Below are 17,500 nucleotides of genomic sequence, written 5' to 3'. Positions count from 1 at the left end.
CAAGTAAGATTGGTTCTCCAGTCGGGTCATCTGATCATGCCTCGATTTCATTAGTAGTGAAGACTGAGCAGCCTGTCCCTGACGTATCATACTCATGCAAGATTTATATGAGATCTCAAGCAGACTGGAATGGGATTTTGCATGATCTCTTGAGCTTGAATTGGTCACAATTGTATAGTAGTGGTGATCCTGTTGTCCCTTTGAATGAGAATCTAGTCAACATAATTAATAGGCGTATCCCTTCTCGTGTGCTAAGGTACAGAGTGAAGGACAAACCGTGGTTCATTGATGATTTTAGACGTGCTTATTTGGAGAAGCAGGAGGCCTATCATCTTTGGAAGGGTAACAGATCAGATTTGACCTGCAATAACTATACTCAGCTTAGAGCTTTTGCTCAGAGAGTTTATGCTTCAACTGAAAAGGAATACAATTTAACTATAAAAGAAACCCTTTCTGGTACAACTCAGGAACATAAATGGTGGTCTACCCTTAAATCTGCACTCTTTGGTGTAGATGCAGCAGTTCCTCCTTTACTTAAACCAGATGGCTCAGTCACTCACTGTCCAGAGGAAAAGGCAACCCTTTTGGCTGATGCGTTTGACAGTAAACAGAGTAAAGAGAAACTCTAACTTCCTCATTCCTGTTTTCCTGAGGCTAAACTAATCAGTTTAGCTTTTCGATCTCATGAAACTAAAGCTCTGTTGATGGACCTTGATGCTCACGGATGTGTAGACCCAAATGGAATTTTTTCTTTGTTTGTTTTTATAAAGATTGTAGATTTCTTAGCTCCAAGGTTATCTGTTATTTTGCGCAAGTTAGCAAGAAGAGGTAAAAGCACTTGTTGGAGAATTGGTAATGTTACTCCACTATGTAAATGTGTTTATGGTAGCTCAAGTCAAACTGATTATCGCCCAATTTCCATAACTCCCATACTATCTAAAATTTATGAACGTCTTCTAGCAAAATGTCTTGATAGGTTTGCTAAAGGTAATCACCTGTTCCCTAGTTTGCAATTTGGTTTTTGTAAAGGCCTTGGAGCATGCGATGCCCTTCTTACAATCTCCAATGCTGTACAGAAATCCCTTGATTATGGTAGTTGAATCAGCAGAACTTAAAAAGTTCAAACTTGCAGCAAATGTTTTCATGTTGAAGAGGCTGACACAAGTCTATAGTTTATATATGACATAACAGTTTTTATGTTGTTACTGTTTTTAAAATATTTTATTGTTAATTTTTTCTCATATCGTTTATTTATTTTCTTACTTCCTTTCCTCACGGGGCTATTTTCCCCTGTTGGAGCCCTTGGGCTTATAGCATCTTGCTTTTCCAACTAGTGTTGTAGCTTGGCTAGTAGTAATATTAATAACAACAACAACAAAAATATGGCCTCCTCAAATAAGTATGCTGAACGTAATAATCAGTTCCTTAGTTTGCAATTTGGCTTCCACAAAGGCCCTGAAGAATTTGATGCCCTTCTAAGAATTTCCAATGTTGTACAGAAATACCTTGACTGTGGTCAGGAAATTTGTGTCATTGGCCTAGATTTTAGTGCTACCTTTGACAGCGTTTATCATGAGGCCATACTGTCAAATTCAAAACAGTTTGGAGTAGGTGGGTCTTTTCTTAGCATCATTATTGAATGTTTAAGTAATAGATTGCAAAGAATAGTTATTGAATGGCACCAAAGAAGGAAAAAAAAAATTTAATCGCTGGTGTTCCTCAGGAAAGTAGTCTTGGCCCATCACTTTTCTTAGCATATACACATATGTGGTTTGGCCTAGAAAACAAACAACTGGGGTTGCTGAAGCCCTTAATAAAGATCAAGCTTACATCAGTGCATGGTGCACATTGAAGCTGAACACTAACAAAACTCAAAGTATGATTTTAAGTTGGTCGAGGACAGTGGCTCCTCAATATCCACATCTTTTCATTAAAATACATCTAACTACAGTACATAATACTCATTCAAAATCTAAGTGTGATTCTTGGTTGCAAAATTACCTTTGAGAAACCCATTCGGTCTGTTTCTTCTTCAATTGCACAAAAAATTAGCTTAATGAGAAAGTCTTTTAACATTATCGGTGATCAATCTACAGTATTCTAAAAAAAAGAAAAGAAATGTTTTATCTCTTTAATTCTATCTTGTTTCGAGTATTGTTTTCCTGTCTGGTCTTCAGCTGCTGACTCTCATCTTAATTTGTTGAACAAAAACTTGGTCTATTAAATTTCTTATTCCTGATCGGGATGTTAACCGCTGGCACACAGTCATTCATTAGTTCTTTATGCATGTTGCATAAGAGTTTTCATAATTCTGACCATCCTTTGCATTTAGATCTTCCCAGACTGTACTTTCCTGTACGTAGTACTAGTTATGCAGTCAATTTTAACAGTATTGTTTGCTTATAAGACACAATACAGTACTACAGTATTCTATTAGTTTTATTGCATAGATTTTTCATAATTCTGACCATCCCTTGCATTTAGATCTTCCCAGGCTGTACTTTCCTGTACATAGTACAGTACTAGTTATGCAGTCAATTTTAACAGTATTGTTTTCTTATAAGACACAATACAGTACTACAGTATTCTATTAGTTTTATTGCATAGATTTATCATAATTCTGACCATCCTTTGCATTTAGATCTTCCCAGACTGTACTTTCCTGTACATAGTTCTAGTTATGCAGTCAATTTTAACAGGATTGTCTTCTTATAAGACACAAAGTACTACAGTATTCTATTAGTTTTATTTCAGTTGTGACCAGATTGTACAATCTTCATAAGCAAGTAGTTGAATTGGTGGAACTTCACAATGTCAAAATAGCAGCGAATGTTTTAAGTTGAAGGCTGATATAAGACTCTCTCCATAGTTTATATATAAGAGATCTATTCTTATCATTACTTCTGATACCTTATATTCTTATTCATCACTTCTCATATAGTTTATTCATTTCTTTATTTCACTTCCTCATTGAGTAAGTAATTTTTCCTTGTTGGAGCCCTTGAGCTTATACTGTATCATACTGCTTTACGAACTAGGGTTGTAACTTAGCTCATAAATATAATAACAATAATAATAATAATGACTCAGTACCCCTCCTTAGTATAGAGAAGCTGTAGCAGAGAAACTACCAATTCAAGGAAGTCTCTAGGGACCATGAAAAAGATTTCTATCTGCATGAGCACCTTTAAAAAATATCTTAGCCTAGTTCGTGAAACAAATGTTATCCTTTTTAACTCTTATCAATAATATTGTTAGTCGTAATAAACAGTAACTTTAAAGATCTTGAGGCATTACCATGGCTTCTGGTATTCATATTCTGGATGTTGCTTGCAAAAAGTAGTAAGAATATGAGGTTTAGTGATGAAAAAAAATTCTTACACTTGAATGAACAAGGTAGTGCTATATGACCTTAGATATGAAAGACACCCAAATGAGTGATTTTCAAGTTCACCGAGTTCTCAAATTTCCTTTCTTCAGTATGCTCTTTTGAAAATTAACTATCATTTAATATACAAGTACTACCTGTTTCAAAGATACTCAAAGATAAATGCCCGAGTGACTTTCTACAGACAGGGCTCTTAATAAATGGTGCACACTTAGTATGATACACACATCTATATTACTTTTTGCAATCTATCTCTATATCCCATAACCAAAACAGGATTGAGATAATTAGTAAAACTCATCCCCCTACAATTTCAGGTTTGTATAAGCAAGACAATTTCAACTCATCCGCTTGACCTCATGCACAATCAAATCTGCAGAATTCAAATTTCATATATATAAATTGTTACAATAACTTCTATCTTTTCTAGGAACAATAAACAAAGAGATAGGCAATATGCTCAGTAATCTCATGTGTGGTTTGTCAGGGAATATTTGCAAAAAAAAAAAAAAAAAAAAAAAAAAAAAAAAAAAAAGAGCAATATATACTTTACAGTAAATAAGTTAAATATTAATGGTGATTAAACCTTAGCGTGCATGTTTAAAGATGCTGTTTTACTTACTATTCACTTATGCAAATCTAATTTGGATTCTATGTTACAACTTACACATTGTACATTTTAACATGATATGCCTCAACTTTAGACTACAGTGCTGTATTTGCTATTTTCAACTTCCAAGTTTTATCCTAAATAACTTTTATTATTAGGTTGTAATTTTTTTTTGTTTCTCCATGAGCTTCCAAACCACTCATGACAGCACAAAAAAATAGTGCAATTACCAAATTTGGATTTTTGATTAGCTTAGACTTCAAAATTGTTCTAATTATATTTGCATAAAAACTAAACATCATTGTTTACCAGTGGTAGCCATAGGCCAGCCCTCGCCCAAGGGAAGACAGAGAGAACTTCTCTTAAATGATCAGCAACAGGAGACACTAAATTCGATGCTGGAAATACAGGTGAAGAACAGGCAGGGCACTTGTAGCCAGCTGGTGCTGTGTTTGGAGGTAGACGTGTGGCCCAATCATTTAGGCAATCCATGTGAAACACATCTGGAAGTTACAAGAAAAATTGCTATAAGTGATGGATAATGTATAAATATCCATATCAATTTCAACTATGCAATATTACTGTAATAGGTATGGTTCTGGACGCATGTTAACAAATGTCGTATGAATGGTCATTTACACAGCAAATTATAAAATATCTAGTGGAAGAAATGAAAATCGATCAGACTACAACCTAACAAAAAAGTTTTAATATACCAACAGAAAAAACTAAAAACTAAAAGCCAAAGAAAAAGTATGTAAGACTCGTTAGAGTCCAGCATGAAACAACCTTATCCAATATTACTGTCAGTGGTAGGGGGTAGGAGGGGGAGCCGGGGTACCCGCCCAACCCTCACACACACACTTGTGAGTATTCTGATCACTTTTTGATTGCAGGCAGGACTTATTGGGGGACAGGTATTGGCGGGACAATTTGCATAAATAACTACAGGTTTATGTTAGGATAAGTACAAATTATTTCCAAATTTTGTCATTTGTTCCTTCACTAACAAACATTATATTATTCATTGGCTATTGGCAAGCTAATGAGTTGGAGCACAGGCGACCAGCGATCAGGAGATCGGCAAGCTTGTGATCGGCAAGATGACGAGTGGAGAGCTGGCAATAGATTAGCTACCCATCGATGAGCTGCCGATTGGCGAGCAGACGATCGGAGTGCTGTAAATAGGCGAGCTAGCAAATGGCAAGCTCATTTAGCTGTGAGCTGGAGATCGGGGATCGGTGAGCAGGCTATCGGGGATCGGTTAGCTAGCGAACGGAGCTGTAGGTAAATGCTCGGAGATTGGCATTCGGAGAGCTCGACATCCAGAGAATGGTTCCAAGATTGGCGAGCTAGTGGTCGACGATTGGAGAGCTGGGGATCAGCGATTGGTGAGTTAACAATCAGTGAAAGACAAACAGGCAAACTACGAGCTCTGTAAGCTGCTGATCGGCGATTGTCGGTGATCGGCGGGTCGATGATCAGAGACTGACGAGCTACCGATCGGCGATATGGTGATCAGTGATCTGACGATCCCCAAACTGGAATCAGCGCTCGGCGAGCTGGCGATAGGAGATCTGATGATCGGCGTCGAGAGACAAATGGAGGACCTACATCCTCGTAAGGAAAAGCTTCTGCCTAACAATCGTGAGCGTCCAGCGCGTGATAGTCAGCGTCTCTCTCGTGATGTGAGAGTCTAGCTCGTAATTGTGTAGCTCATGAATGTGAGAATCTGGCTTGTGTTTGTGTAGCTCGTGAATGTGAGAATCTGGCTTGTGTTTGTGTAGCTCGTGAATGCAAGCATTTAGCTCATGAAAGCGAGTGTTTAGCTCGTGAAAATGAGCGTCTAGCTCATGCTCAGCTCCGAAGAGTGAGAAAAAAGGACGAGTCCGATGCCCGCTGAAGGAATCCCCCGAAGGGGAGATGAAAACAGGAGCAACCAACATTATCTGCGATAGTAGGCAATTCTCTTCAAAAGCAGGAAGATTGCATAATAGCGGCTGTGTAGAGACTTAACCTCAGAAAGGGAAGCTCCTACATCTGGGAGCAAACCCACAGGCAGCACTCTCTGCCTCCTTTCAACTAGTTCTATCCCAAATTGAGGGTTGCTTGAGAGACAAAGCCGAGGCTTTTTCCTGGGCTCCCCCCCCCAAGGGGATTACCCGAACTAAGGACAGGAATGGACGAATTCCCCCAAGGAGAGACCAAACAGGTGAAGGAAGACTCTCCTACGGACAGGAGGCAACCAACATCTGTAGGGCGTCTGCCTCATGCAGAGGAGCGTCTTGTTCATGATCTTTAGCGTCTTGCTCGTGATCGTGAGCGTCTTGCTCGGGATTGTGAGCGTCTTTCTCGGGATTGTGAGCGTCTTGCTCGGGATTGTGAGCGTCTCGCACATGATCGTGAGCGTCTTGCTTGGGATTGTGAGCGTCTAGCTCGGGATTGTGAGCGTCTTGCTCGGGATTGTGAGCGTCTCGCTCATGATCGTGAGCGTCTTGCTTGGGATTGTGAGCGTCTAGCTCGGGATTGTGAGCGACTAACTCGTGATCGTGAGCGACCAGTTCATGATCTTGAGCGTCTAACTAGTGATCTGAACTTCTAGCTCGTGTGAACGTCTTCTAGAAGAACGTTGATATCCTGATAATCTTCGATCTTTGTGCCTATCATTAGAGCGTTGAGAACGACGTCCTGAAGGGGATCGTCAGGAAGGACAAGAAGATAATCGGTCTCGTCCTGGCGATCGGGTAGCAGCTGAAGGTCTGGCCATGGGTCGACCAACATTCGCAGGTTCAAGATCCACAGCAGGCAAGTGTTGCCTGTGGGGGGAAGAGAGAGATTACGGATCGTTGGATGACGACGAGATCTGCAGGTGGAAAGAAGACTCGTCAACAGGGGGTTGACGGATGGGCAAACGGGATACGAGAGGTGGACCTCGCGGACAGCCGAGTCGTCAGCTGCAGCAACTGACTTCCCATTCTAACATCGGCTGTAAGCGCTGAAGAAAAAAAAAAAAAAGAATTAAAATTTCTTATACCCCAGGGGAGAAAACAACCCAACCTGCAGACGGGAGAGGTTATTCCCGAGAGGCGCAGAACCGAAGCGCTGTCAGCAAGTGATGTCAACATCTGAAAGAAGGAGAAATGAAGACTCCCCTGAGGCGAAGGTCGAGCTGCAGCGCTCGGAGAACCGGGGGAGGCCACAATCCTTCGTTTGAGAGACGTCAAAGGGAAAGAGAGCGAAGAGGTGGTTTCTCCACCCTCGAAACGCTACACACGCTGATAATAAAAAAACATCATTACTCTGTGATGAAAAGAAAAAAACTTTTATATACAGATTACTGTTTACAAAAACACTATAATGATGTTTAAATATACGGTACACTATATAGAAACAAATAAAGAAGAAAAAGAAAAAGTCAAGTGCCAGTAAAAACAGTTGGGAGGAGAGATGGCACGTCTACTCTCTCCGAGCCAAAAGAGAAAAAAAATGGTCAGAGTATATAAGTGTATGTGATTAAAATCATTAATCAGAACAGTAATTCACAGTAAACCCAAAAAAAATTCAGCTTCAATGTAAACCAAGGTAAAAAGAGTCCAGAAGGTCATGGATGTTTTAACTTTAACCTGGTTGAAGAAAAAATTAGTTCTTATAGCAAAACAAAATGAGAATAGGGTGGTGGTTACACACCACCATTGGCCTGTAGATAACTAACAAACTTGAACAAAGGTTAAACATCAGAACAACCTGGCATCACATAGGCAGCAACTGCAATTTTCTACAGAATAATCAACTTCATTATTAGATGATTATCCAAACAAATTAAGAACTGTATACAGGACACAAAGTGGTGAACTACCAAATCAAAGTTAACCTTACCATAACAAACTAGACGGATGCATTCTTTGGTGCCCAAGTGATCATCACATATTCGGCAGACTGGATTGTAGTCACTGGAACTTAACCACTGAAGGTACGATTGGACAACACACTGAAAGTTAAAAGACGACAAAATAAAGATCCAAGGTATAAAAAGACACTGATAATAATGCCACAAAAATTATAATCAGAGTTACATGACCTCTTGAGCTGTCCTCACATATTTGGATTTTCTTATTGAAAAAATTACTTGAATATTTTGTAATTCCAATATGAACAAATTTATCTTTATTGAAATTCACTATGAATGAATAATGATCCAATTTGGGTACTACTGAAAATGAGAAAATTTCTAAACAACATGGAAAATATTAACGGTCACTTGGTGCTTTTTATTTTGGTCTGCTTTTGTTAAAAAATCAAGCTTAAAAGCTGTGAATACAAAAGTTGAATTAATAGAATGATGTAAGGCATTACCTTCAAATTCAATACTGTACTGTAATTTAATTCTAGCTAAAAAAATGTCCTGCTTTCAGAAATCTGATAAACAGTGGATAAAATTCCTTGGATTTTACACAAAGTGATTACCTGTAGTGCAGGCTAAACTAAAGACACAATAACAGTACTTGAGAGAATACAGATTAAGGTGAAGACTTCCTCTATTTTATTACATTAGGCAACCTAAAGTTGAACTATTAAACAGGTTCAGCAATCTTAACCCTTTTACCCCCAATGGACGTACTGGTACGTTTCACAAAACTCATCCCTTTACCCCCATGGACGTACCGGTACGTCCTTGCAAAAAACTGCTATTTACATTTTTTTGCATATTTTTGATAATTTTAATGGAAACTTCAGGCATTTTCCAAAATAATGAGTCCAACCTGACCTCTCTATGACAAAAATTAAGGCTGTTAGTACAATTTAAAAAAAAATATATTGCAAAATGAGCTTGAAAAAAATGCCTGGAGGTTAAGGGTTGGAAAGTTTCAAATAGCTTGGGGGTAAAAGGGTTAAGATGAAATATTGCCCTATAAACTCCGTCTGTGAGTGAACCAGTTCTAAATAAAACACCACCTACTTCAGCAAAATAATATATATTCATCTTCACATCACCTCACAACAGAGGCAGTATAGATTATAGCCATGAATGGAAGGTAAAGATAGACAAACCACTTAATGATAATTCTTTTTAGAACCTCAATGAAGATTTTCAATTCCTAAACAATATACAGTAATTAGATACATAAGCTGTCTAACCTTTAATTATATCAATTCTAATTTAGCATAATTTATATAAAAATATGGTATTTTCATTATAAAATAAATTTTTTAACATACAGTACTTACCCGGTAGTTATATATAATTAAAGCTATATATATAACTATCGGGTAAGTCTTGTGTTTAAAAAAAACTATTTTCAGCTATGTGGAGGAAAGAGGATGACAAGGTTTTTATGGCAATAAATGGGTTGAAATGAAAAAAAAAGTTGACATCAATAATTGCTAAGTGTCGAAAAATAAATCATTTTGTTATAATGTTTTTCACAAAAATAATGTCAAACAAGCCTTCAATGTAATTCTCATACCACGAAAATAATATTGTATGGCCATTTACCACCTGATACAGTATTTGCTCATGGAACTAAATCACAAGGAAATTACAATTGTATCCCAGGTTAAGAGTGACTTGGAATACGTGCATACAAATTTGAATTGGGTTATGAGTGTTGCATCAATCTGCGAGCAATAATTTTGCACTGTATAGGCCTTTTCAGTGGTAAAGTACAGTGATACCTCTGGATATGAAAGTTTCTGCTTACGAAAAATTCAGGGTACGAAAACCGATCCGGAGATTTTTATTCCCCAGTATACGAAAAAATTTTCAGGATACGAAAAGCTTACGAGATCCCAACTCGTCGCTGAGAGTAATTTTAAAAAGTTTCAACTTTTTTGTTAATTAACTGTACCTTGTTTTTCAGGGTATCAACCCTTAATTTAGGTGTACAGGTAACAATACCCCTTCACTGATCCAAATGCTTTACATACAGTACCGTAACTTTTATACAGTAGTAAAGAAAATGGACCGTTTTCTTAGGACTTGGAGGGGATAACTAGGCTATAACTACATTATTGAATAATCTCATGGTGGTTTCTGGAGTGGATTAGGCTGTTTTTAACGGTTGGGTTAATTATTGAATGATAGAAATGGCTACATTGCATGTTTATTACGACAGTTTAGCGTGTTTATGAAAGAAAAGGTGTCTTTTCATATGGCTTGGAACGGATTAGGCTATTTACATGCAAAACGCGACTCAGGATACGAAAAAATCAGCATACGAACCCGTATCCTGAACGGATTACTTTCGTATGCTGAGGCATCACTGTACCAATAAGACTTAGTCTAGCACGAGATGGGCAGAAATCAGTACAGCGGTGCGCATACATGACCAACACAGTGTTCACGTCATTTTTACCCCATTTTGTCTTGCATTATCTCACAGGCCCTCATTACTCAAAGCCTCGCACTCTACCACTCTCCGAGCAGGACTCGTAGAAGTATCATCTCACACGAGCGTCTCGACCCTTTTACCCCCAAAGGACGTATTGGTACGTTTCACAAAACTCATCCTTTTACCCCCATGGACGTACCGGAACGTCCTTGCAAAAAACTGCTATTTAAATTTTATTTTTGCATATTTGATAATTTTTTGAGAAACTTCAGGCATTTTCCAAGAGAATGAGACCAACCTGACCTCTCTATGACAAAAATTAAGGCTGTTAGAGCAATTTAAAAAGATATATACTGCAAAATGTGCTTGAAAAAAAATAACCCCTGGGGGTTAAGGGTTGGAAATTTCCAAATAGCCTGGGGGTAAAAGGGTTAATAACTGTCTTTTGCAGAGTTGTGATCCCTATTGTTCATCATAAGGACATTTTGTGCTGTATTATAAATGTAATAGTATTGTAACAATGGCCCCCAAAGAAAATGAAAGAGACAGTAAGAGAATGGAGATAATTAACCTAAAAATTAAAAAAGTATTGCAAAGCATGAACAACGTATGAGAAATGCTGACTTGCCAAAACTGTAAAATCGTAATATAGCATATACAATGGGTACAATTACAATTCTGAACAAAGATAAAGATATCAAATCTATCGAGAGAGAGAGAGAGAGAGAGAGAGAGAGAGAGAGAGAGAGAGAGAGAGAGAGAGAGAGAGAGAAAAAAAAAATTAATGGCAACCCGTTCTTAATGCTTTTCTGCGTATCTGGATTAATGATAAACAGTTAGCAGGTGATAGGATTATCAAAAATACTGAAAAAAAAACTTCCTTCAACAATATTTTCATGCAAAACCAGAGCGATGCATCCCGAGGTTGACCCTAATGCTCAGACTAAAACAAAATATCTTGATTTCGATAATGGTTGTAGGCTTAACTTAAAGTAGATACTGTAGATTGTTACATGAAAGTTTTTAATGTAATATGGTATCTAAGGTTAGGTTGGGAGGTTAACAACTACTTGGGTGAGTACCCGGCACCCTAGTGTATGTGAGATTAGGATGCACTTTCATATTTCTTCCCTTTCCTGTTCCCCTTTGGGATAAAAGAATGTTCTACTTTTGTGGTACCAAACTACTCCTGTCTTGGAGAGGGTTCGTTATCACGAAAAATGCTCTTTTCCAATAAAATTAAAAGCCAAAATTATTTAAAACAAGAAAGTATGAGTACCATGGCTAGTTTGTTGAACACAAAATAGTAGAGATAACTCGAGGGTTGGAAGGGAAAATTGGGCACCCACCCCATAAGAATCCAACGTAGATAAGGTTGGAGGCATTACTAGGTTAGGCCATACCTACCTGATATAGTAAAATGAGATTAAACTTTATTTTCACTAAGACTGAACCAACCAGCATCTGCTGATCTATAAATGCTCCAAAATACTATCTTAAACTTTGGAATACAGTCCTAACAAAAGCCAAAATAGTACCACCCCATAAGAATCCAACGTAGATAAGGTTGGAGGCATTACTAGGTTAGGCCATACCTACCTGATATAGTAAAATGAGATTAAACTTTATTTTCACTAAGACTGAACCAACCAGCATCTGCTGATCTATAAATGCTCCAAAATACTATCTTAAACTTTGGAATACAGCCCTAACAAAAGCCAAAATAGTAATCTATAATTAATGTAGCTTAAGTGAGGTTATGATGGGAGGAATGAGTACTTATGCCTCTAGCTACCTGCCAAGAAGAACCTAGCCAGGCAACCTACCTAGGTTAGGTTAGGGAATAAACCGTAGGATGGATCCTTGTAATTTGCCTTGTGACATCTTTGGTCCTGATAAAGTTTTGATAGGTACCAAAATTCTGATGACATGGTGGGTCTAAAATTAATAATAAATACAACATAAAATTACCAGTTTGAAAAATAAATGGAGAGGATTTATGAATTTGGGGTATATAGCCCATCACTAAATTGTGGTGGACGATGTGGTAATGTCCCTAACTGGTGAACGCCCGACTGGGGATCAAGTCCTGCTCAAACTCATTAGTTTCTTCGGTCGCTGCAACCTCAAAATCCTTGTGAGCTAAGGATGGGAGGTTTGGGGGAGCCTATGTTATCTGCTAAATCATCAGCAGCCATTGCCTGGCCCTCCTTTGTCCTAGCTTGGGTGGAGAGGGGGCTTGGGCGCTGATCATAAGTATATATGGTCAGTCTCTAGGGCATTGACCTGCTTGATAGGGCAATGTCACTGTCCCTTGCCTCTGCCATTCATGAGTGACCTTTAAACTGGAGTCGGAGCCTTTGTATATCAGTGGTCAGTTCCTCGTGCATTGATTGAAAATGGACCGAAACTTTCCCCACCTAACCTAAACCCCCCCCCTACACTGCCGTATTCAAAGTCAGCCATAATTATACATACAGGTGGCCGCTATCCTACATATACCCCTATAGTCAAACTTGCTTATATGATCACAGTACCATAGATATGATACTGTTGTGTAGATGGGTTGTGTTTAGGTGTAGGTTAGAGAAAGCAAGTTTTAGTTAGGTTAGGACGTTTTTACTTATTTTTTTCATTTTTTTACCTGTGAACCAACCTCCTACAAACATTCCTTGGGGGTGTTTATATGATAGCGGCTACCTGTATTTATGGTGACGGCTAACTAAGGATACGGCAGTCTTAAGGCGGGGTCGCAGTGGGGCGTTAACACCCCCCTCCCCCCTCGATAGGTAAGGACATGACTTGTAGGTTAGGTTAGGGCAGAAATGGGAAAGTTTAGGTTAGTTGGTGTTCATATTATATCGTCGCATGAGGAACTGGCCACTGATATACAAAGGCTCCTTGACTATATTTAGAGAAATACTACTGTATATAGGTTATTAGAGTATAGCCTTCTTTGACCTGTCACATAACTTAGGCTACTATGAAAGATGGAGTGACGGGGGGGGGGGGGGAAACTCATCCATAAAAAAACTTACCGCCGGATGGTCCTTGACCATACATTGTTCACAGACATTAACGCGATGTTCGAAACAGAACTGATTGGTCAGTTTCTTCTTCGGACAATTACTACACAAGCCCATATTGATGTGTGAGACTGACAGTCTGACAGTGACTCTGACTGACAGTTTGTTGTGGTTCTTGCCACGTCTGGAGGTCGCTTATTATACCAAGTTCATCCGCCGACCGGATAAAGTTTGTATTCGATACGACCGCAAATGGGAGTCTTTTCAACTACACGTCATCAGTTCCATATTTTCGCTTTCGATGAACATTTATTTGGATTTATTACATATATCCAATAGTTCCATAATATAATATAATGGGAATATTATTCATGAATGCTTTTTGACAGTTTGCTGAGTCGTCAAAGAGTGAGATGTGTGTAAATGATCGTTTGGAAAATTATATTTGCAATTTAGTTCTTTAACTATGCACCGGATTGAAAGGTCTCCAATCGAGGATAAACACATTTAAGTGATTGTTAGGCTTACAGTTTGTGCCACACGAAATGAATACTAATATCTCTCTCTCTCTCTCGATATTACGCTGCTTCACACACACACACACACAGCGTACAGGTGTAGTCAAGAAAATGAACTTTGGACAGATATCAAACTACTCTCCTTTTGTATCTATTGAAGAAGTTAAAAAGACAAAAAAATGATGCTATCAATATTCCTTGTGATCACGCTATTATTATAATTAGTACTAGTTAAGTAATACCCGTAGTTAAACGAGCAAGATGCTATAAGCCCAAGGGCTCCAACAGGGAAAAATAGCCCAGTGGAAATAGGAAACAAGGAAATAGGTAAACTACAAGAAAGGTGACAAACAATTAAAATAAAATACTTTAAAAGCAGTAACAATATTGAGATTGGTCTATCACATATAAACTATAAAAACTTGAAAGAAAAAAACACGAGAGGAAGAGAACTAAGCTAGACTAATGTGCCTAGGTGTAGCGAACGTTTGTTAAAAAGTTAAAAGTTGCAGGTTTTAGGTCTCCACAGAGACGATTTACATCGTCGTGTGTGTTGACTGCCTTATGACCGTATATAAGGTGAGTAAAAGTGAAAATGATACCATGTGTCCACTGATGGAAAACACAATAATTATTAAAGACTGATCTCCTTGGTATGATGGAGAGACTTTAGAGAAAGATGGAGAAAAAAAAACGTAAAGAAAGAATGTGGAATCTGTAAAAAAAAAAAAAAAAAAATGAAAGTACATGGGTAGAATACAAAACAATAATAATAATAATAATAATAATAATAATAATAATAATAATAATAATAATTATAATAATAATAATAATAATAATAATAATAATAATAATAATAATAAAAACAAATGCTATACGAGAAAGATCCGCGAAACAGCAACAGGAATTTAAGAAGAAACTAAAGACATTACTTTTCACTAGATCATATGATTTGGAAGATGCTATAATCAAAGAATTGTATAAGTTATAACGAAAATGTTTCATTAGATGATTGATATGGACCCGCCCGAGAAGGAGTTCACTCGACTTCGGTGGAGGGTTGGATTTAAACCCAAAACAACAACATAAATAAGTTATATAGTCGACTAAATCATAGAATGTGAAATGTACATGGAAAAAAGGTTACCAGAGGGGTACAGTGACCAGGACCTAACATATGATTTGATATAATTCTTTAAAAACAAAATAGAAAATATAACTGTCATTTACAAATATTCAAGATATAGGTAGTAGGTTGGCCATGGCACCAGCCGCCCGCTGAGATACTACCGCTAGAGAGTTATGGGGTCCTTTGACTGGCCAGATAGTACTACAATGGATCCTTCTCTCTGGTTACGGCTTTTTCCCTTTGCCTACACAGACACCGAATAGTCTTGGCCTATTCTTTACAGATTCTCCTCTGTCCTCATACACCTGACAACATTGAGATTACTAAACAATTCTTCTTCACCCAAGGGGTTAACTATTGCACTGTAATTGTTCAGTGACTACTTTCCTCTTGGTAAGAGTAGAAGAGACTCTTCAGCTATGGTAAGCAGCTCTTCTAGGAGAAGGACACTCCAAAATCAAACCATTGTTCTCTAGTCTTGGGTAGTGCCATAGCCTCTGTACTATCTTGGGTTAGAGTTCTCTTGCTTGAGGGTACACTCGGGCACACTGTTCTATCTATTTTCTCTATTTTTATAGTTTATATAAAAATATTTATCTTAATGTTACTATTCTTTTAAATATTGAAATTTTCCTTGTTTCCTTTCCTCACTGGGCTATTTTCCCTGTTGGGGCCCCAGGGCTTATAGCATCCTGCTTTTCCAACTAGGGTTGTAGCTTAGCATTTAATAATAATAATAATAATAATAATAATAATAGTGCTACACCAGATACCCAGATATAAGTAAAGAGAATAATTCATATAACAAAAGACGAAGAAAAGAAAATGTGCGACCAATCAGATGGCAATATCTGAAGTAACTTTTATAGTTTATATAAGAAAGATCAAATTTAATGATGATGTTCTTAAAATATTCTATTTTTATTGTTCATTACTTTTTTTGTTTCCTTTCCTCGCTAAGCTATTTTTCCCTGTTAGATCCCTTGGGCAACAGGGAAACATAACCAAGTGAGGAAAGGAAACAAGGAAACATAGCCAATTGAGGAAAGGAAACAAGGAAACATAGCCAAGTGAGGAAAGGAAACAAGGAAACATAGCCAAGTGAGGAAAGGAAACAAGGAAATAAATAAACAAAAAGTGAAGCAATGAACAATCAAAATAAATTATTTAAAGAAAAGTAACATTAAATTACATATTTCGTATATACACAACAAAAACTTAAAAAAACAAGAGGAAGAGAAATAAGATAGAATAGTGTGCCTGAGTGCACCCTCAAGCAAGAGACCTCTACCCCAAGACAGTGGAAGACCAAGGTACAGAGGCTATGGCACTACCCAAGACTATAGAAAAATGGATTGATTTTGGAGTGTCCTCCTCCTAGAAGTGCTGCTTATCATAGCTAAAGAGTCTCTTGTACCCTTACCAAGATTAAAGTAGCTACTGAACAATTAAAGTGCAGTTGTTAACTCCTTGAGCAAAGAAGAATTCTTTGGTATTCTCAGTGTTGTCAGGTGTATGAGGCTAGAGGAGAATGTGGAAAGAATAGACCAGACTATTCCATGTATGTGTAGGCAAAGAAAAAATGGGCCGTAACTAGAGGGGGATCCAATGTAGTACTGTCTGATCAGTGAAAGGACCAAATAACTCTCTAGCGGTAGTATCTCGATGGGTGACTGGTCCCATGGCCATCTACCTACCTATGTTGGTCGATCGAAAGTATCACAACGGTATGGAGTGAAGTTCAAACTATTTCTAGACGATATACAATTTTATTTGTCCATAAATGGTTGCTGTGGCCTGATTGGTAGCGTCTCTGCCTGGTGTTTGCCTGTCGGGGGTTCGAGTCCCGCTCAGACTCGTTAGTGTCATTAGTGTCTGCAACCTTACCATCCTTGTGAGCTAAGGTTGGGGGGTTTGGGGGAGCCTATAGGTCTATCTGCTGAGTCAACAGTAGCCACTGCCTGGCCCTCCCTGGTCCTAGCTTGGGTGGAGAGGAGGCTTGGGCGCTGATCATATAATATATGGCCAGTCTCTAGGGCATTGTCCTGCTTGCTAGGGCAAAGTCACTGTCCTTTGCCTCTGCCACTCATGAGCGACCTTTAAATTATATAGATGACACTACTGAACCTCTAAACCAAATTATTACCAATGTTAGAGAATGGATGGCAATTAAACAACTAAAATTAAATGAAAGTAAACCTTTGTTTATTGTGGTTGGAAATAAAAACAGGCCAAGAAACCCAGTCCCGATATCGGGAAAAGTCCGTCCCCATTTCGGGAAAAGTTCGTGATCTAGGAGTATCGCTTGACTGAAACTTCGTCTTTCAATGCCAAAATTACCTCTTTACTGGGGAGGTTACTGTTGAGGTTGGGCGTGCTTCCCAACCACAGGGGAGTTGGGTTTGGCCGGCTGACGTTCTGGTGGGCCTCTTTAAGGATGTTAAAGGAACTGAAACCAGACACTTATAAATTGTATTATAGGTGGTGTTACACACTAAAA

At 38.1% G+C, this 17,500-nt stretch overlaps 1 protein-coding gene across 1 annotated transcript in view; it reads right to left on the bottom strand.

Annotated features, from left to right (window-relative positions):
• The window catches only part of LOC137653763 (zinc finger protein-like 1), a 26,412-nt gene extending 12,778 nt beyond the window's left edge, over nt 1-13,634 (bottom strand). Inside the window, exons 1-3 of the mRNA XM_068387390.1 lie at nt 13,366-13,634; nt 7,875-7,986; nt 4,308-4,501 (exon numbers count right to left, since the gene is read on the bottom strand). Of these exons, the coding sequence (XP_068243491.1) occupies nt 4,308-4,501; nt 7,875-7,986; nt 13,366-13,470 (411 nt within the window). The 5' untranslated portion in view covers nt 13,471-13,634. The remainder of the gene's footprint in view (nt 1-4,307; nt 4,502-7,874; nt 7,987-13,365) is intronic.
• Nucleotides 13,635-17,500: the final 3,866 nt, after the last annotated feature.

This window comes from Palaemon carinicauda, chromosome 14, assembly GCF_036898095.1.
Source record: "Palaemon carinicauda isolate YSFRI2023 chromosome 14, ASM3689809v2, whole genome shotgun sequence".
Classification (NCBI taxonomy): Eukaryota; Metazoa; Arthropoda; class Malacostraca; order Decapoda; family Palaemonidae; genus Palaemon; species Palaemon carinicauda.
This window is presented reverse-complemented; position numbering and strand designations above follow the sequence as displayed.